This window comes from Nipponia nippon, unplaced genomic scaffold (genome assembly GCF_047370975.1).
Source record: "Nipponia nippon isolate SJK-2023a ecotype South Korea unplaced genomic scaffold, ASM4737097v1 scaffold_22, whole genome shotgun sequence".
Classification (NCBI taxonomy): domain Eukaryota; kingdom Metazoa; phylum Chordata; class Aves; order Pelecaniformes; family Threskiornithidae; genus Nipponia; species Nipponia nippon.
Window position 1 is genome coordinate 5,013,868 of NW_028262339.1, and position 20,422 is coordinate 5,034,289.

The following is a 20,422-nucleotide window of genomic DNA, read 5'->3' on the forward strand; positions in this document are numbered from 1 at the left end:
TGTCCTTCCTTCCTTCCTTGCTTTGTGTGTTTCAGGCTCTTGTCTCTGCAGAGTTTCCATGAAGAAACCTGTATTGGGTTTGTGTGGAAAGGTTTTGGTAGAAGGGAAAAAAACCCGGCGCAACAGCAACTGCAGCGGAAAAGAGGAGTGAGAATATATGAGAGAAACAACTCTGCAGACACCAAGGCCAGTGAAGAAGGAGGGGGGGGAGGTGCTCCAGGCACAGGAGCAGAGATTCCCCTGCAGCCCCTGGTGAAGACCATGGTGAGGCAGGTTGTCCCCCTGCAGTCCACGGAGGTCCACGGTAGAGCAGAGGTGCCCATGGACGACCCCACGCTGGAGCAGGTGGATGCGCCCAAAGGAGGCTGTGACCCTGTGGGAAGCCCGCGCTGGAGCAGGCACCTGGCAGGACCTGTGACCCCATGGAGAGAGGAGCCCACGCTGGAGCAGGTTTGCTGGCAGGACTTGTGACCCTGTGGGGGACCCATGCTGGAGCAGTCTGTTCCTGAAGGACTGCACCCCGTGGAAGGGACCCATGCTGGAGCAGTTCGTGAAGAACTGCAGCCCGTGGGAAGGACTCGCTTTGGAGAAGTTCATGAAGGACTGTATCCTGAGAAAGGGACCCCACATTGGAGAAGTTCGTGAAGGACTGTTTCCCATGGGCGGGACCCCACTCTGGAGCAGAGAAAGAGTGTCTTTCTCACTGCCTGCCTGCCTCTCTCTCTGCCTGCCACTCTCCTTGCCTGTCTGCCTCCCCACCTCTCTCTATGTCTGCCTGCCTCTCTGCCTACCTGCCTCTTTCCCTCTCCTTTTCCCTGTCTGCCTCTCTCTCTCCCTGCATGCCTCTCTCTCTGCCTGTCTGCCAGCCTGCCTCTCTCTCTGCTGGCCTGCCTTTTGGTCTCTCTGCCTGCCTCTCCCTCTGCCTCTCTGCCTGCTTTCCTCTCTCCCTGTCTACCTTTCTCTCCCTGCCTGCCTCTGCTTTCTGTCTGCGTCTCTGCCTGACTGCCTCTCTCTTTGTCTCTCTTCCTCTCTGCCTGCTTGTCTCTCTTCCTCTCTGCCTGCTTGTTTCTCTGCCTGTCTGCCACTCTGCCTCTCTTGCTGCCTGCCTGCATCTCTCTCTGCTTCTCTCTCTCTCTCCCTCTCTTCCTGCCTCTTCTCTGACTTCCTGCCTCTCTCTGCCTGCCTCTTTCCCTGCCTGTCTCTCTGCCTTTCTGCCTGCCTCTCCCTCTCTCTGCCTGCATCTCTTTCTCTCCCTGTCTCTGCCTTCCTGCCTCTCTCTATGCCTGCCTGCCTGCCTGCCTCTGACTCTCTCTCTGCCTGCTTCACCCTCTTTCTGCTTTCCTTTCCTGTCTCTCTGCCTCTCAGCCTGCCTGCCTGCCTCTATACCTGATTCTCTGCCTCTCTGCCTGCCTCTCTGCCTTGCTGCTTCCAGTCTGCCTGCCTCTCTCTTTCCCTGCCTGTCTCTCTGTCTGTCTCTCTGCCGCACCTGCCTTTCTACCTGACAGCCTCTCTCTGTCTTCCTGACTCTCTCTCTTTGCCTGCCTCCCTGACTGCCTCTCTCTTTTTTTCTCTGCGTGTCTGCCGTCTGCCTTTCTGCCTGCCTTTCCCTCTGTCTTCCTGCCCCACTCACCCCATATCTCAGCCTCCCTACTGGGATCTCTTTCTCTCTGCCGCCCTCTCTTCTTCTCTGCCTCTTCTGGATGCCCGCCACTCTGCCTTCTTGCCTCTCTCTGACTGCCTCTCACTCTCTTCCCCTGCCTCTCTGTCTTACTGCCTCTCTCTGCTTGCCTGCCTCTGCCTCTCTCCCTGCCTGCTGCTCTCTCTCTCTCTCTCTCAGCCTCCCTGACTGGGTCTCCTTCCCCCTCCCCCGCCCCCCTCTCCTGTCTCTCTCCTTCTCTGCCTCTCTCTGTTTCCCCCTCTGTCTCTCATCTGTCTTGCTCTCTTTGTCTCTTTTGCTTTCTCTGTGTGTCTCTCTCATCTTTCTCTCTAGCTTTCTCTTTCTTTCCCTGTATCTCCTCCCCCCCCCCCCCCCCCCCCCCCAGTCTCTCTCTGTCCTGTCTGGTTTTTTCTCTCTCTGTAGCTGCCTCTTTCTGGTGGCAATTCTTTCCGATGAGAAACTGCCATAACAGACATAACAATATCTCAGTATTCACAGGTCCAAGGCCAGGATAACAACAGCATGAGAACTACAGAGGTAGAAACAATGCTACTGCAGCCTTGGAGTGTGTAGTTGAAAGGTTACACAGTCGCAAGTAAAAATGTACCATTCTCACACATGCTATTCCTTCTCTGAGCATCTGTGATTGCTTTTGCGCATCATCAGCTTTCTGTAAAATCTGACAGCAGGCAAAGGGTAATGAAAAACAATGGCATTTTTGGCTCATATTTTACTGGAAAAATAATGCTGCACTTCAGTAATTGCATGCCACCAGTGTCAGCACCATGAAGGAATTTTTTTGAATTCATGGGTTTGTCCAGCCTGCATTCCCCAGACAACAGTGGAAAAAAACAGGCTGACTCTCCTGTCTAAGAACAAAAGAACAGGAACAGAGGCAGGGAGACCTTTGTGCTTGGGTGATATCTGACTGTAAGCTAGCAGAAGGCCATGATGTCAGAACCAACCTGATGATACTCAGTGGAGGACCTGTAGTTTCAAACTACTCTCCCCACTCTGGCCTCCCCTGTGTCCACCTTCCTCACATCTGTGAAGAAGGGCAGAGGTCCTATTGTTTAGGGTTTGGTTAAGTTTTCTTTTAATATATATCCTATAAATATTTATATAAATATGAGCTTCTATGAGTATATAGGTGACAAAAGGAAGTCCAGTTGGAGGCCAGTAACTAGTGGTGTACCCCAGGGGTCAAGACTGGGTCTAGTTCTGTTTAACATCTTCATTAATGATCTGGATGCTGGGGCAGAGTGTACCTTCAGAAAGTTTGCAGATGACACAAAAACTGGGAGGAGTGGCTGATACACCAGAGGGTCGTGCTACCACCCAGAGGGACCTGGACAGGCTGGAGAAATGGGCTGACAGGAACCTCATGCAGTTCAACAAGAAGTGTCAATTCCTGCACCTGGGGAGGAACAACCCCAGGCATCAATATATGCTGGGGGCCACTCAGCTGGAAAGCAGCCTGGCAGAAAAGGACCTAGGGGTCCTGGTGGACACCAAGTTGAACATGAGCCAGCAATGTGCCCTTGTGGCAAGGGCCAATGGTATCCTGGGCTGCATTAGGCAAAGCATTGCCAGCAGGTCGAGGGAGGTGATCCTTCCCCTCTCCTCAGCACTGGTGAGGCCACACCTGGAGGACTGTATCCAGTTCTGGGCTCCTCTAGTATGAGAGAGACATGGACATACTGGAGAGAGTCCAGCACAGGGCCACGATGATGAAGGGACTGGAGCATCTCTCCCATGAGGAAAGGCTGAGAGAGCTGGGACTGTTTAGCCTAGAGAAGAGAAGGCTCAGGGGATCTTATCAATGGTGTGGCAGATGCACCTGCCCAGATAAAGACCGGGCCTTTGTTACTTTTCGCACCTTTACTTTTCACACTCTTACTTTTCGCGCCCTTACTGCCCTATTGTGGCTGTTGTCCCGTACACATTTGCCGGTAGATAGAGCCCTCAGCCAATAGGAATGGACATGACCATATATGACCACAGGTCAGATTCGACTAGGGTATAAACGGAGTCCTGCCGGGGCAAATTGAGTCAGTCCTCCTCGGAGCAGTGGGTCTGCAGTCGGGGACTCTCCCCTTGGGTTGGGACACCGCCCAAGGTAACTCCTCAAGGTCAAAAGCCCTTGTCTTATTAGGTGAGTGATTGTGCATTTTGAGTCATCATTCTGAAGCTTAAGAATTCTTAAGTTGGCTGCATAGTATTAAATTCCTGTTGTCATCCTGACCCTGTGGTTTACTAATGTTTGTCAGAGTACCAAACACTTTTGATTAGAATAAATATTATTTTTGGTTACATCACCTGCCTAATTTGACTTTGTGCTCCTCCGTGACACTAAATTGGTGTAGTCGGCAGGATGTCAATAGAGGAATTATTACAGAGACACGGCTGTACTCCTTCTCCCCCAGACATACAGTGGTTGAAGGAGAAGTGGTTCGACCCAGAGGCGGTTGTAGAAAGGATAGCACAATGCCGCGGAAATAGTCGGGATGGCAAAGGTAAAGGAACGATGTGTGCCATCCCAGCTGCCTGTTTAATTCAGGTGCAAGATCATTACAATTATTCTGGAACGTTAGAAAAGAACAACTGAAAAAAGCAATTAGAAATAGATTGTTTGAAGGGAGAACTGAAAAGAGAACGAGAGCATACGCGTCTGTTGTTAGAAGAAAAAGTCGAAATTAGGCTAGCACAAGCGAAAGAGCCTCCCAGTGTTGTCCATATCCCCAGGTTAATCGCGGGCGCAGATCCCGAGGATTGGGATGGGGACATATGGGGAGACCCTGATGAAAATGGCTCCAAAGAAGTCGAGGAAGTGGAGGAAAGGGATGTGCCACCCCTTATGAAGACAGAAAGGTCCACGGGCCCGCAAGGTGGTAACCCCCAAACCACTGTCCGTCCAGCCCCATGGACAGGACCTGAACTCGGTGAACTCCAAGCCAGGTTTTCGCGCAGACCGTGAGAAACAGAAACCGAATATTTGTGGAGAGTCTCTTTAACGGGGGTGGGGTGGGTGATCGAATACTGTTAAGCGATGACGCGATGACGAGTCAGGGGGGTTCTGGGGCCCCGGAGTGTTTCTGAGTGACGGGCGGCAGGTGACCAGTCGATAACGTCTGGAGTGGTTTACTGGGCTGGGGGTGTGGATTCCAAAGAAAGAGGAGAGCCTATTACTATCAAGGTGAAGGGATTGTCGGAACTAGGAGTACAAAAGGCTGCTTGCGCCCAGGCAATGCATGAAAGAGGACGGCGCGGGGTACCGATGGCTGCACCCGTGAACCCCAGCCACCTTAGACCCCTCATTAGAGGGCTACCAGACGCTTTAAAAATACATGTTCAGTCTCTCAGAGAAAGGATTCAGAGGGCCATAGAACACAATCAGAAAACCCCTCAGAATCCGCCCGCGCACGTGCCGACTTGGGCGGAGACATTACACAGTATAGTTACTTACGGGCGCGAGATGGGATGGACCGATCCGGGCGGCGGCGCTGACGGGAATAGGAGGGTCCGACAAGCCAGTCGCAAACCTCACCCCGGACGCCCCCCCCCCCCCCGGGAGTCTGAACTCTCCCGAGGTAAACTGGATCGAATCTACGATCTAAGAAGGAACCACCTTTGGCGAAAAGCGCTAGAGCTGGGAGCACCCCGGGCGATGTTGCATGGGCAATCCACCGACTGTATCCGGAGGCTGGTGGAATTGTTAGAAGGAAAACCTAGGGGCCAGGGTAACCTGGGTAACACGCAGGTAACCGCCCCTCCGCATGATAGCGCAATTAACCCCTTCGCGCCCCTGCGAGAGGAACTGAAAGGGTTAAAAAACTACAAGTTGCGGTTTGGGGTTCGGCAGCCCACTCCGCATAGTGAATTCCTGCCAATGGTCCGCTGATAAGGAGCCTTATATACACGTTCCCGTGGGCCCAAGGCGAATGAGTTTAGAATTCCTAATCGGCACGGGGGCCCAAATTAGTGTTCTAAATAGACAACAAGCTGATGAGTTAGGAATTAAACCATCAAGAAAAGCTATAAACACAATCGGAGCGATGGGTGTAGCAGAAAGATGTCCCTTAGCTTGAACCCAACGTTGGCTACCTGGGGAAACGCGGATGACGGCTGTGGAAGTGGCTCTCAGCCCTCATAAGGGGAATATATCGGGGTTCGATGTGCTGGTGGGCAAACGATGGTATTTACCTGACGGCAAGGTGCAGAGTTTTGGAGGCAGAGGGGCAGAAGCCATCCACGAGGAGACTTTGCAAGTCGCTCCCGTGCTACTGCAATCTAGAGTAACCCATGTCCCTCAATATCTACTACCAAGTGCTGCCAAATGAGGCATTTCAGAGGTAATTAGTGACCTCAAGAAGAGACAGATCATAAGCCGCACACGTTCCCCTTATAACTCTCCAGTCTGGCCAGTCCGTAAGCCAGATGGGCGATGGCATTTAATGATCAACTACAGGAGGTTAAATAGTAATACCCCACCGCTAACTGCTGCTGTCCCGAGCATAACTTCAATAGTGATGGCAATACAGGCAGCCGCCCACCCGTGGATGGCCACCCTAGATGTTAAGTATATGTTTTTTATGATTCCCCTAAGGGAGGAGGATAAACCTCAGTTTGCGTTTACTTGGGAAGGGACATAGTATACCTTTAATCAACTCCCACAAGGATACAAACACTCACCCACTATTGCCCACAACGCCTTAGCCAAACTTCTCGACACTGTGGAAGTGCCATCAGGCATCCACATATATCAATATATAGATGATATCCTAGTTGGTAGAGATAACAGAGACCAGGTAGGGCTGGAGCCATCTGCAACCTGTCGACTAAGAATGGGATAGATATCCCACCTTCTAAATGCCAAGGTCCTGGACAAGAAGTTAAATTCCTGGAAGCTTGGTGGATAGCTAGAGCAATTGCGGTGCCTGATGATACTCTGCTGGCTATCGAGAAGGGGCAGACTCCAGGTAATAAAACAGAATTACAGCAGCTGATGGGCACATTGGGCTATTGGAGGAAGCATATACTGGGGTTTTCAGTGATTGCCCGCCCTCTATACTATATGACTTGCTTCGAAAGAATAGGAAATGGGATTGGACTCGGCAACACACAGAAGCCCTTAATATCCTGAAGGATGAACTCAAGGCCTACCAGAGGCTAGGCCCACTGCACCCATGAGATCCGTTAAGAGTGGAGTGGGGATTTGCCACCCATGCCTCATACTGTGGCATGTTCCAAAATGGACTGCAGGGACCGGCGAGGCCTTTGTTGTTCTCCTCCACCTCGTTCAAGGAGACCGAACAACAGTACTTGGATTGGGAAAAAGGAGTCCTTTCCCTCACTAGAGCAGTTAAAGAGGCTGAGAAGTTGTGCACCCTACAAGATGTCATAGTACAGGGCCCTTTTCCCCTCTTAAACTCAATCCTTAATGGATCGCCCCCTCCCAAGGGAGTAGCTCAAAAGGCTACAGTTTGGAAATGGTACGCATATCTAGAAGGGGTCAGCCAATTGCTTCCACTGAAAGAAGGCCTGACCAAGGCTTCCAAGTTGCAACAACCCATAAACCCAGACCCAACCTTGTTAGGTTGACCCTATAAGCCCTCTCCAATTAAGGAAGCGTCTGAGTTCGTGGTGAACTCAGACGTGCAGGGAGTATGGTTTACTGATGCATCCGCTCATCACGTGGGATCCAGGTGGCAATATAAGGCAGTAGCATTAGAAATTGGCACCAGGAAGACAGTCAAAGAGAGTGAAGGCAGCGCACAAGTGGGATAATTGCGAGCTCTCCTATTGGCTGCAGAAAATGGTGCTACCGTCATTTACACTGACTCCTACACGACCTACAAGGGCGCTACGGAATGGATATGTCAATGGGAATCTAGTAAATGGGAAGTGGGTCACACAAAGGTGTGGAGAACAGAGGACTGGCAACGTCTTCTGGCAATAAGGAGATTCCGACCTTTGAAGGTGGGATGGAACCCCCGCTGCAAAATGGAAACACCAAGTAGACCACCTAGCTCGGATCAGGGTGGTTGCTAGTGAAAAGGAAGATTGGGAACAACTAGCTGAATGGCTGCACGTTAAGCGAGGCCACTCAGGGAAAGCAGATCTCTGTTATGAATGCCGATCTAGGGTTGGCCAGTGTCTGTGAAAACCTGTGAGGCAATCCTCACCACTTGCCCACAATGCTGAATAAGGCTCAAGGCTGACCACCCGAATCAAGCTCTGGCCCAGCATATTAGACAAGGCAAGGCTCTTTGGAGCACCTGGCAGATTGACTATGTCAGGCCTTTGAGGCCATTCCATGGGAAGAGATATATTTTAGTAGGAGTAGAGGTGGTATCAGGACTGTCGATGGCTACAGCTGTTGGCACTGCCACCGGAGATCAGACGGTCCAAGCATTGTGAGAGTGGTTTGGTGTTTTACCCATTCCTGAATATATCCAAAGTGATAACGGGTCGCATTTTACAGCCACAGTGGTACAGGACTGGGCACAAGGGGAAGGCATTAAATGGGTGTTCCAGACACCATATTATCCTCAGGCCAACGGCATAGTTGAACGAACCAATGGTTTGATTGAGACATGCTGACGTCTCACGCCACAACTGGGATATATGGTTGCCGCAAGCGGTCTTTATTGTTAATAACCACTGGGGAAGTTATGGGAGCCCAAAAATTCGAGCATTTGTCCTATGGGGTCACTGACTGGTGATGCCCCCATACCTGATGATCAAAAGGCTAAGTTCCCGCTGAGGACATATGTGGGACAACCTGTTATGGTAAAATTGCCCTCCATTGGTGTGGTACCGATGACATTGGCAAAACCCAGAGGCTTATATGCATGGGAAGCACTGGATGGGAGCAGGAAGACCCACCGTATCAGTGCTCGATAGATAATTCCCGACTTTTAACCTTTATCCTGGCTATAATCCATTGCCGAGGTTCGGTTTCTTTCTATTCTCTTCCAGGAAATGATGGGGTGGACAGCCATTGTCATCCTGTCCCTCCTGACGAGTGGAGCAATACCGGACTTCATAGGAGATCAAGGCCTGAACAACAATGTAGTGACAAAAATGATAGTAGGATTTGCCCGAATGATGAACTTAACCTCAGTAACAGTTTGCCTACCCACCCCTAAGTCAGCCGAAGATCCCTTGCCAATTTTTGCGCAAGACTTAAACATTTCATTAGCTTTAGAGCTAACTTGGAAAAATAATACCAATTACACATGGGATTGGGGAGGTCACTATACCTTGTGCTCGTTTATAAATAACAGTACATATAGCCACTCTCAGGCTACCGTAACTTGGGATTTAGGTACACTTAATGTCACATCAATCTGGAGTACAAATTGTACTTACACCAACAGTGGTAAAAACCAGATGGCACCCTGTTCCAGCATTCCATGGGGGGCTACCATAGGTGAAGCCCAATACACTGATGACCACTCTCTATGATACATGAAACCATTAAATGCTTTGTGGTATATCAAACACTCTGAGTGGGATAGTAATGATTGTCCCAAGGTGTGCAACCAACAGACCAACACTGGGTGTCCATATAATTGTTTATGGAATGCTTATGGTCCTGGCTGGGACAGAAGCAAAATGAGAACACCCCCACCAGGAAGATCCCCATTATGGGATTGTCAAGTAGAAATTGGATGTAAAGATATAGATAAAATGTCCTTCTTATGGTTATACTCTCCTACCCAAGAAACTTTAATCTAAGGTTGCCTGTGTAGTAATACTAGTTACTCGAGACCTGCTGTGTTAGAGTGTCTGGGAGGTGACATGGAGGGGCTCGACTTTAAGGGGGCTAGCAAAGGATGCACCCCAATAAGTTCTAAAAAAGAATCTTGCAAAACTTCTGCTGTTACCACACCTTCTAACTTAGTGTGGGCATGTTCTGATGGCCACCTATATTCCCGATTTCATCATACTGTTCCTGGATTAGCTTTTACTCTTTCTGTGCTTTCTCCTATCCTATCTATCGAGAAGGACTCATGCCACATAAATGGTGGGATTGTTCTCCGAGAAGTGTGCAAGACGGATGGAAAGATGGACTAAAACGACTCGGATGGTGGACGGAATCACTATTCGGGTTAGGAGTCGCTCCAGTGCGAAATCAGCAAGCCATTCTAGAACTAGGCCTACAAGTATCAGTCGCAGCCAACACTACGTCTGATAGTCTGGGGCTCCTGAACCAACAATTGCTACATGCCAGTAAAATGACCATCCAAAACCAAGCTGTATTGGACTTAATGTTGCTAAAAGAGAAGGGTGTATGTGGTGTCCTGAACTTGACAACGGACGAGTGCTGTGTCCACATCCCAAACGAGTCAATGCCGCTTCAGGATCAGATCAACAAAATGAAGAAAGTGGCGACAGACTCAGGAGCAATTGTTGCTGCAGTGAGGACTAACTGGTTGGGGAAAGGTTTTGATATGTTTGGGTTTTCCCTGTCAGGATGGCTAACTAGCCTCCTCCAATCTTTAATAATGATTGTAGTTATGGTTGTTGTGATCTGTATTGTGATAAGCTATATTAAGTGCACCGTAGTGAAGTCCGTGCTAACCCCCTTAAAACTTGTTCGTGTATTAGATGTTCCCATTTAACCTTAGAATGACTGAGGAATGATGACCCACAACGAGCATTAAGCTCACCAAGACTGTGCTCCCTTTTAACTTTGGAGGCAAAAGGTGACTGTACCACCACTCCAAGGAAACCAGTCGAATCATGACTGTGGTCACAGGGTGGATTGTGCGGCAGGTGCACCTGCCCTGATAAAGACCGGGCCTTTGTTACTTTTCGCACCTTTACTTTTCACACTCTTACTTTTCGCGCCCTTACTGCCCTATTGTGGCTGTTGTCCCGTACACATTTGCCGGTAGATAGAGCCCTCAGCCAATAGGAATGGACATGACCATATATGACCACAGGTCAGATTCAACTAGGGTATAAACGGAGTCCTGCCGGGGCAAATTGAGTCAGTCCTCCTCGGAGCAGTGGGTCTGCAGTCGGGGACTCTCCCCTTGGGTTGGGACACCGCCCAAGGTAACTCCTCAAGGTCAAAAGCCCTTGTCTTATTAGGTGAGTGATTGTGCATTTTGAGTCATCATTCTGAAGCTTAAGAATTCTTAAGTTGGCTGCATAGTATTAAATTCCTGTTGTCATCCTGACCCTGTGGTTTACTAATGTTTGTCAGAGTACCAAACACTTTTGATTAGAATAAATATTATTTTTGGTTACATCACCTGCCTAATTTGACTTTGTGCTCCTCCGCAACAAATGGATATAAATATCTGAAGGGAGGGTGAAAAGAAGACAAAGCCAGGCTCTTTTCAGTGGTGCCCAGTGACAAGACAAGAGGCACAAGCTGAAATACAGGAGGTTCCATCTGAACATCAGGAAACACTTTTTACTGTAAGGGTGACTGGGCATTGGAACAGGTTGTCCAGAGAGGTTGTGGAGTCTCCATCCTTGGAGATATTCAAAAGCCATCTGGACATGGTCCTGGACAACTGGCTCTTGGTGGCCCTGTTTGAGCAGGGGGGTGGGACAAGATGACTTCCAGAGGTCCCTTCCAACCTCAACCATTCTGTGATTCTGTGATTTAAAAAATAAATAAATAAATTATTCAATGAAGTGAACATCCATCCCAGCCTAATACTGAGAGCAGGTTTTGAATGGAATGCATGCCAACACTGACCAAAGTCATATCAAACAGACAAAAGGTCCTGCTAGATGCTCTGCCTTTGGAGGGTGTAGCAAGGGATGGGAATCATTTTCATTCCTGCCCAGTCTTTTTAGGCATTTTACCTCATTTTTTTTGTGCTTCCACTGGCTCCCTGATGGCTTGTACACAGGAAAGGGGAGAATGAGGCCAGCTTGTGATCCTGGTTGGCCACAAGTCACAGGGGCTCCTTTGTTTTGGAGGCCTTCAACCTCATGGCCTTGGCAATGTCAATCATCTGAAAAACAAGGTGAAAAACATGCTGTTGGCAAGAATGGGGAGAGCCTGGCCTTGCAAGGGCCACCACAGTCACTTTTCAAATACCAGCAATGCCATGCAACAGAACAATAAGCCTTTTGCTTCGGGGGAAGAAGCCAAGAGGCAGCAGAGTGCAGTGAGATTTTCTCTGCATCTCAGCTACCCCAAAACACCAAGGCAACAACAGCCAGAAAGATTTGGATGAATGCTAAAGGTTGAGGCCTTGCTGGGAAGGCTGGAATCCTACCCCACTGACTGTCCATCTTTGGAGAATGCTATAAACCCTCACAAGAAATTGATGCTTCACTCCCTCTGCTATCTGGTCAACATAAGAGACAGAGTCAATCACTACCTGCAAGGAGAACTAGCACTGTGGTTTCACATCTACTCAAGCTGAGAGCCTCAACAGGATGATCCACCCCATACCCATTCCTGCACCCTCCTGGGGTTGGTTCCAGATACTGCCTGGGTGGCTGCCTGCTTATTTAGATCAGACTGCAAATGACCCTACAGAGAAAATGCAACTTGCTTTCAGTCAGATCAGCAAGCTGTAGCTCACCCTGTAGTCATACACTTAGATGGAGCAAGGAGTCCACATAACTGAAAGTACCTTCCCTTTTCTGTTCTTTGCAAATTAGTTTTCAACTGATCCCACTGAAATGCAGCAGCAACCACACACAGGGGAAGTGGTGAGCATCTCCAGTAGCTGGGGGGAGGGGGGGGGAAACACTGCATCACCTTTTGGTGACAGCTTGCGGGGTGGGTAATTTCAGACCTTAAGGTACAGCCTAGACCCCAGCAGCATGTGGTGATACAAACCCAGAGGGGTGTCGCATGCAATAACTGGTACACACAGATGCTTACAGCCCAATTGTTCACTGTAGGAAGGGCAGGTTTAAGCAGCACTGCTGATACCAAGGAAGGTCCCACATTTTGTGCAGTACTGACCTGCTCTGGCTGTTGACATGCTCTCTTCGGCTCTGGAGACCCAGCCCACCCCAAGTCCCCTGCACCTACATAAAAAGTTGTTGCCTTGCCCAAGGACCTCCAACGTAATAGGATGCAGCTAATAACTGAACCAAAAAGAGATATTCACAAACTTTCTTCCCGCAACCAAAGAGGAAGGGAAGAACGCACAGCTAATTGATAAACCTCCAGCAGCCCCCCAGGGTGTACCAGTAATGACTGGTAACGTTACTGATTGGCTGATCACGTGTGTTAGGGCACCATAGGGCAGTGGATGAGGTTCTGTGATTGGCTGGTGGTTTCGTATCCCCATGGATTTTGATGCTTTCTTTTAGTCATCTGCGCTCTTCTGCACTGAGTGGGTCGTGGTACGATGACGCTATTTCCGGGTGCCAGTGAGGCGGCTGCGGGGGAGGGGGGGGAAGGGATTAGAACGAGCTGGAGACAGAGTTGCTTGGGTTGAAAATAATAGTTATTTTTGGCCCTTTTCATGCTCTGGAAATTCTTCCACCTGGATATAAAGAGAAGTGGGTTGGGGGACTGCAGGTAAGGTAGACGGGCGGCAGCTAGTGGTAGCTGTGAGAGGCAGCTGGTTGTGTTGGGGGGGGTGGGGGGGGGTGCGCGCGCGCCTGAATCGCGGACGTTGGTAAATGTGAAGGGGATGGGGGTGTCGGCGGGTGGTTTATCGTTAATTTGGCTATTCAGCTGACGGTAGGGGGAGTGGGGCGCGTGTCTTCTGCGCATGATCTGGGAGGTGAGTAACACAGAGGCGGATCAGGTAGGGAGTGGGGTTGTATCTTGCTCTCTGGTATCCTCCCCTTGCATTTCCTTGGGTTGCTGTGAAGTCCTTGTTTTCCTTGCAGTCTTCTGTAGCACTTTGTTCCTTTAATTTGGAGTTTGTGGTGGTAGTTCAGCTGGGCTTGAATGAAATTTCCACCTGAGCAGTTGCATGGGATGGGAGTGATGCTCTTGTAGACTGTCTTTCATAAGCATGTGCGTGCCTCTGGGGAAAAGGTAAAAGGACAGGTCACTGGGGAAAAAGCTCCTAGCTCCGAGGTTTATCTTTAGCAAACTTGTAGATTCTGACTTACAGGGAGAATGCAAGTTATGAAAACACCTTTCATATAGGCAGCTTTTTGAACATCAGCAACAGCTAAGTGATAGTCAGAGGGTCAGACAAGTTTTGACAGTCTCTCCGTGACATCCCGGATCTGGGCCCCTGGCAAGCAGCAAACTTCTCTAGCTAACAGGTCAGGTTGGCAGATGGGTGTCTCTGCCCCATAGCAGGGAGTTGCCCACTACATCACTCACCGCTTCCTCCAGGTGGTTACCACACTAGTATAGCTTTGTGAGTGGTATAACATGCATAATAACCTAGCAATACATATACTGAAAAATACCTGGGTGCTATACAGTGAGAAGGTCTAGTGATTTCATTTTGACAGCATTGTATGAATGAGAGGCTTGCAACACTGAATCTCCATTCAGCCAATGCTGCTGAAGTCATGGTAATTAAGTAGGAACACTTCTTTAGATAATGGCAAATGTGATTTGTTAAAAAGTAACCGAAGGTTAGTACATAATTCCTAGAAAGCAGTAGATGCTTTATTTATATTTTTTATTGTATACTTATGTTGTTGTTCAGGTTTCCTCTTGGTAGATTCAAAGTTTGGTTTGTTTTTTGTTTGTCTTTTTTTTTCTTGCTGTGTACGATTATTGTGTTCAAACCATCAGTTGTCTTGCAAATCCAAAACCAAGAGAGAGTGAAGTATTCAATACCATTTAGCACTTAAACAAAAGAGGAAAAAAACAAAAACCAACCCCAAAACAAACTAGTGAACTGAAACTGATATTTTGCCTCTGCTTCAGATCTTGCTGAAAAATCTTACTCTGAGCTTATAATGCTTATAAAAAGAAGCGCAAAAAACCCCAACCTGTAGAACTTGTTTGCTTTGCAGATGATGATGATAGTTGTATAAAATATAGTGCTGAATATATTATATAGTTCTATTTAGTAATTATGTAAGGATGAAATGTAGATGTAACCCTGAAGAGAGCTATACATTAAATTTGAATGTCCAAGTTGATCTAAAACATCTATGACTTGATTCTTCAGTTTCTCCATCTGTTTTTGAATATGCTGAGAGGTGAACAATTAGTCTTTCTCCTCCAAAAATTAGTTTAATTATTTGAAATTCTTAAAGTTTGGATTGATTGATTGTTTTTTGGTTGTTTTTTTTTTTTGTGACACCTTAGGAAGAACTACTTTTTTTGTACTTGTCATTATTGAATTGCTCATAATAGTTTATGTTGTGGAGGATAATGTTTAATCAAATGGAGAAATGTTATCTATACTGTCAGCATACAAGAGCTGTGCAAATTATAGCTGGCTGTTATAAATATGTATTATCTCTGTCATGTTGACATGATTAGCCATGACTACTTCATTCATGCTAACAAGGTCAAGCTGGTAATCATGCTGCTGCTGTTGTACTCTTTTATAAACTGATAAATAACAAAGCAAAGGTAATGTGGACTGGTGTAAAAATGGAGGAAAAGTTACTATTTTTGAACTGAGGAAAAAAAGCCACTTAATTTTTCTTCCCATCCATTTAAAATTGTTCAGAAATAATTTAATTATTGGAACATACATTGAATTAAAGCTCTTGTGTGACTGATAAACCATTATTTGAAAAATATGACTTTGGTGGTTGTTTTTTCTATTCCTCAGTATGTGTTAAAATGTCTAGAACAGTACAATAGATTGATGTAAAGATTGTATAACAAGCTTTTAATGTTCCAAGTCATTGTCAGAAGATGAGTTTTTGAAATTACTTACATTCAAATGAGTTTGAGAAGACCAAAAGCAAATAATAATGATAAGTCTCAAATGAAATGCAGTATTATCTGTTTGAATCCATATGGTCCGAACAGTAATGGAGTCTGACAACACGTTATAAAACAAAGCTTTATTGAGGCAGTAGGAAAGATGAGCAACAATGTGCCCATGCAGTGACTCACCCAATCATCAATAGCAAACACAGGCTCATAAGCGATGCCATGGCTCCATTGGACTGCCAGGGACATTTGGTGTCCAGGTTGTCTGTCAGTAACAGTCAATCATGCAAATGTCTTTTGAATGCAGGTGAGAATCGTGCCGCCCCTTGGCTCCACCAATGGCAGAGTGATTTGAGAGAATTGTACCTTATATGAATAATGTGGGCTGCATCCTGCCTACGCTGCTGATGTTGGTTGGGGGGAAGGTGTTGGCAGTCTGTCTGTACTGCCAATATTGGTCAAGGGGCAGGGTGTCACTTCCACCCCTTGATTCTCTCAAAGCATCACTTCATGCAGAATTATAGGCTAGGGTGTTATTTTGGTGGGTCATTAGCTATATAATAAGCTAGGTGAGGTTGGTGTCCTGACACCTGCAGAGTATAAGTTACATAGTCAGAGGTCAAAAGCTGGTGCATCACGAGATGGGTACTGTAGAATTGCCTCTATCAAGTATCAGTTGCATGGGTATCCGGGAGGTGATTACTATGGCATCTTCCCAATTGCTACAAGAGATTACAATTCAGAGTTAGTATCCGCTTATATCTAGTGGCCCCAAACCTGGGTCAGGGAGTGGCTTGACCTCGACTGGGAAAATACTTTACAGCACAATCTACAACCCCATCCAGTGATATGAAACAAAACATAAACAATAACAATAAACAAGCTAATTACAAAAGGTACAGCCAAAATCTTTTGACAACTACCCTGAGATCTGGGAACCAAGAGGTAAGCCATGATCACAATTTGCCAATTCCCCAATGAGTATTTTCAGTTGTCACCTGATGCAAGGGCTTTAGTTGTGCCTGGATTTTCTTAAGGTCAGTCTCAATGCACTGATCTTGGTTGACATAGACACAGCAGGTAGTATTTACTAATGTGCGAATGCCACCTTGTGCAGCCAGCAAGTAGTCTTAAGGCTAGATGGTTTTGAATGGTAGTCTGCGATACTTGAGTGATTTCTTACTGCAGCGCCTGGATAGCATCAATTGTTATGTTTTCTATATTTTTCCAGGGTAGCAGAGATTGACAGTTGCTTTCTCCAGCTCGGAGACCCCTAGCTGAGAAAGGAGGACCCAGGTAAATTGGTGAAATCCAGGTCTTTGCTCTACCAAAGGGCTGATCTACGCTGATGTTGCAGGGCATCAGGGCAATTGTGGGCATGGGCCGTGTCAAGGTTTTCTTCAACATGCATCCCAGGCACTATTTGTCCAAGTGTGCAGGTACCTTCCCACCTCCATGTGAGGTTTTTTCATGGCATGATTGCTGCACAGCCAGTATAGGCCGAGGGCGCCCATTGTGCTAGGGTCGCTGCAGCGAGTGGTGTCTTTCAGGCAATTGTCAATATTGGCACGGTAGGTTTGCATGGTATAGGATAGACACTGCCACGTGGTTTGTAGCTGATCACGGGATGGATCATAGCCCATAAAGTTCTGGAGGATGTAGAATTCTGATCCGTTCTTTACCAAGGCAGCAGTGAGTAGTCAGTGGTTGAGAGATTAGCCTGAATAGAGTAACATCTGACAAAAGTTTTAGGTGCATGGACCCACAATTCCACCAATACTAGCATTCCCACCATAGGAACTCCTTGGTGGTCAGATGCAGGATGTTGTGTACAAAACCCACAATAAGTTTCCTTTCTAACATTTGCCAGCACCTGAGATGTGTGAATTAACAAGTTAAAATCCCAACCAGCAAGGCCCTGGTGGACTGTCCCTAAGAACAGTATCCACAGCATATTCAGAATTGGTTCTTGTACAGAATAACCAACAGTAGTACAAGTAAAATGAATGCAATGTAGCAGCAGGATTTTTCCAGGTTGTTGTGGTTTAACCCCAGTAGGCAGCTAAGCACTGCACAGCCACTTGCTCACTCCCCCACCCAGTGGGATGAGGGAGAGAATCAGAAGGGTAAAAGTGAGAAAACTCATGGTTTGAGAGAAAGACAGCTTAATAGGTAAAGCAAAAGCTGCGTGTGTAAGCAAAGCAAAGCAAGGAATTCATTCACTACTTCCCATTGGCAGGCAGGTGTTTAACTGTCTCCAGGAAAGCAGGGCTTCATCACGCGTAATGGTTACTTGAGAAGACAAATGCCATAACTCTGAAGGTGAGCCCCCCACCCCCAGCCTACTTGCTGGTAGGGCAGTGTGAGAAGCAGGGTGAGATGCCTTGACTCTGTGTAAGCACTGTTCAGCAACAGCTAAAACATCAGTGTGTTATCAACACTGTTTTCATTACAAATCCAAAACATAGCACCATACAAGCTACTAAGAAGAAAATTAACTCTATCCTAGCCAAAACCAGTACACAGATGGGTCCAGTAGCCAGGCTGAGTCAGCGGCTCTGGTCTCATCATGGACATTATCACTTCCTGAAATACAAAATTGCTTCTAGGACAGCCTGAAGGGGTGGTCTGTGGGTCTAACATCGAGATTTGGTCCCCAGTGTCCGCAACAACAGTGACTGAGTGCCAGTCATTCATGACAACTTCTAATTGGGGCTAGGACATGGGGTAAGCAAAAAGGGTATGCCAGAAAACAGGGCTAGGAGGCAGATCTCCATCTGGCAGTGGACACCTGCCCACCAGTTGTCTGGCAGTGCCTTTGGGGGGGAGGGGATGCTAAGGGGTTAACACTGGCATGCCAGGAGGCACTGCAAGACTGCCACCTGCTGATGGCCATTCAAAAGCTGTAACAAAACATTATTCAGCAATTTATTAATTTGTTGGGAGGGGTAAACCCAGTTTCCAGCAGGAGCTGCCTGAGCCTTTCTGTCTGGATGGTGGAGGTGCCCTGTCCTCTGCCCAGGTGAGGATTCCTCTGTATCTGACTGCAGGGCACAGAAGCCATTGCCACAGCACCCACCCCTGCAGCCAGGGTGTGCAGAGCTCCTATGCCCATGGTTCCCTTCACTGAGGTAAGTTAGAGCTGCCCCAGTGCGCCAGAGATTCCCGAGCCACTCCACCCAGCCTTCCCCTGTAGGGTTGGGAAGGGGGTCAGGGTCTGGTCTGTGGCCAAAAATGTCCCTGTCCCAATTATCATCCTTATCGTCCTGGTAGATAGTGGCCCTAACTTGGGTCATTGTACTGGGATGATCTCTCCAGGCCTCAAGGGCCTGCTGAGCCAAGGAGGCTAACTTTTGCTCATCCCTCTTGGCCCCTTGTTTAGCTTCTCCTGCCTGTTTGAGGGCACCATGCAGCCCAGTAACTTCAGCCCAGGCAATGTTGAGGGCACAACTCAGGAGGCCGATTAAGGCTCCCTTGCCCTTTCCTTGTTTGCAATGACTGGCCTTATGCCACAATTCAAATTCATCCCTCATAGCCTGGGGATCTGTTCAATTATCTTGCACCCAATCGTCCTCCCATTGGGGGGAGCTCCAAACTTGCTCCTTTCCTAAAGCCTCCAGTAGTTGTCAGAAAGACTCTTATCCTGTTTGTGATGCCAATAATGTGGTCCAAACACTGAGTCTGACAACATGTTCTAAAACAAAGCTTTATTGAGGCAGTAGGAAAGACAAGCAACAACGCGCCCATACAGCAACTCACCAATAGCAAACACAGGATCATAAGCAATGCCATAGCTCTGGTGGACTGCCGGGGACACTTGGTGTACAGGTCATCTGGCAGCAACAGCCAACCGGGCAAATGCCTTTTGAATGCAGGTGAGAGTCGTGCCGCCCCTTGGCTCCACCAATGGCAGAGTGATTTGAGAGAATCATACCTTACATGGATAATGTGGGCGGCAACCTGCCTATGCTGCTGCCGATGTCGGTTGGGGGAAGGGTGTTGGCAGTCTGTCTACCCTGCCGATATTGGTAATGGGGCAGGGTGTCAATCCATTATGTGGATCTAGTTTGGATCTTAAAACCCATGTTGAAAACTGATGTAGTCTCTGTGCAGGTGGCACAACTGACATTTGTTATCATAATCTAAATTTTTCTGGGAAAAGACCCCTCCCCCCATATGGAGTTAAACTCTAGTTTCATCCAAGTGGTGTTTTAAAAGTGTAGGGAAAGGCATCTTCAGAATCAAGGAGGGCTGAGAGAGGAGTTAAGATTCTTGAGCTTTCAGTAAACAATTAAGTTTAACTGTTACATTTAGAAATTAATGCTGTATTGAGGCAAGCATCATGCTGAGATGTCTATGGTTGCTCTTTCCCTTTGGATGCTTACATGCAGACCTTTAGCTTCACTCATCATTTGTGATTTCATTCATGAACAGAGGATTGTTCTGAGACAGGAAAAGCTGGCAACTGAGTTTTCTTTTTTTAAAGTCGGATCCCCTCCTGTGGGGAAGATGGCTAATAGCAAAGACTACCAGAATACCATGAACCCCAAAGGACAGTTTCCTGGGCTAATAATGTGGAAACTGTAAATTCAGATTAATGCTCATTGGTAGCAGCTTATGCTTTTATGCCCTTCTTTGGCTTTATTGCCAGTTCTGTGTGGCAATCAATAGACAATACCCTGCTTTTTCTCCTTCTAAAATAAGTGTTACTACCTAACTGAATTTCTTCTTTTATATCCCTCTGTCTTATCAAACAAGATATCCTGTTCTTGTGAATAGCTAGTTTCTTGTATCCAGGTATGTTTTGCTATCTTCCTAAATTCAAGAATGGAATCTAATGACTTCATTTCCAGTTTTCTATTGACACCTAACAAACATTGTGCTTTCATATAACAGACTAGAAAAGCTTATGTCGGGTCTTTCTAGAGACTGACTCATATAAAGGTTATAGTACT

At 47.4% G+C, this 20,422-nt stretch overlaps 1 protein-coding gene across 7 annotated transcripts in view; it reads left to right on the top strand.

Moving 5' to 3' along the window:
* Positions 1-3,718: 3,718 nt before the first annotated feature.
* LOC104019253 (zinc finger and BTB domain-containing protein 5) overlaps positions 3,719-20,422 on the top strand; it is a 44,204-nt gene continuing 27,500 nt past the window's right edge. For 5 of the 7 annotated variants that reach the window (XR_015705352.1, XM_087760327.1, XM_087760328.1 and 2 more), the window contains exon 1: positions 13,074-13,175. Coding sequence is in view for 4 of the 7 variants with exons in the window: in XM_087760327.1 (XP_087616453.1) it covers positions 13,120-13,175 (56 nt within the window). In the remaining 3 variants the exon portion in view is untranslated. Of the gene's footprint in view, positions 3,813-8,638; positions 10,763-13,073; positions 13,176-20,422 lie in introns of those variants that run through there. The other 2 variants (XM_087760325.1, XM_087760326.1) reach the window with 2 other exon arrangements.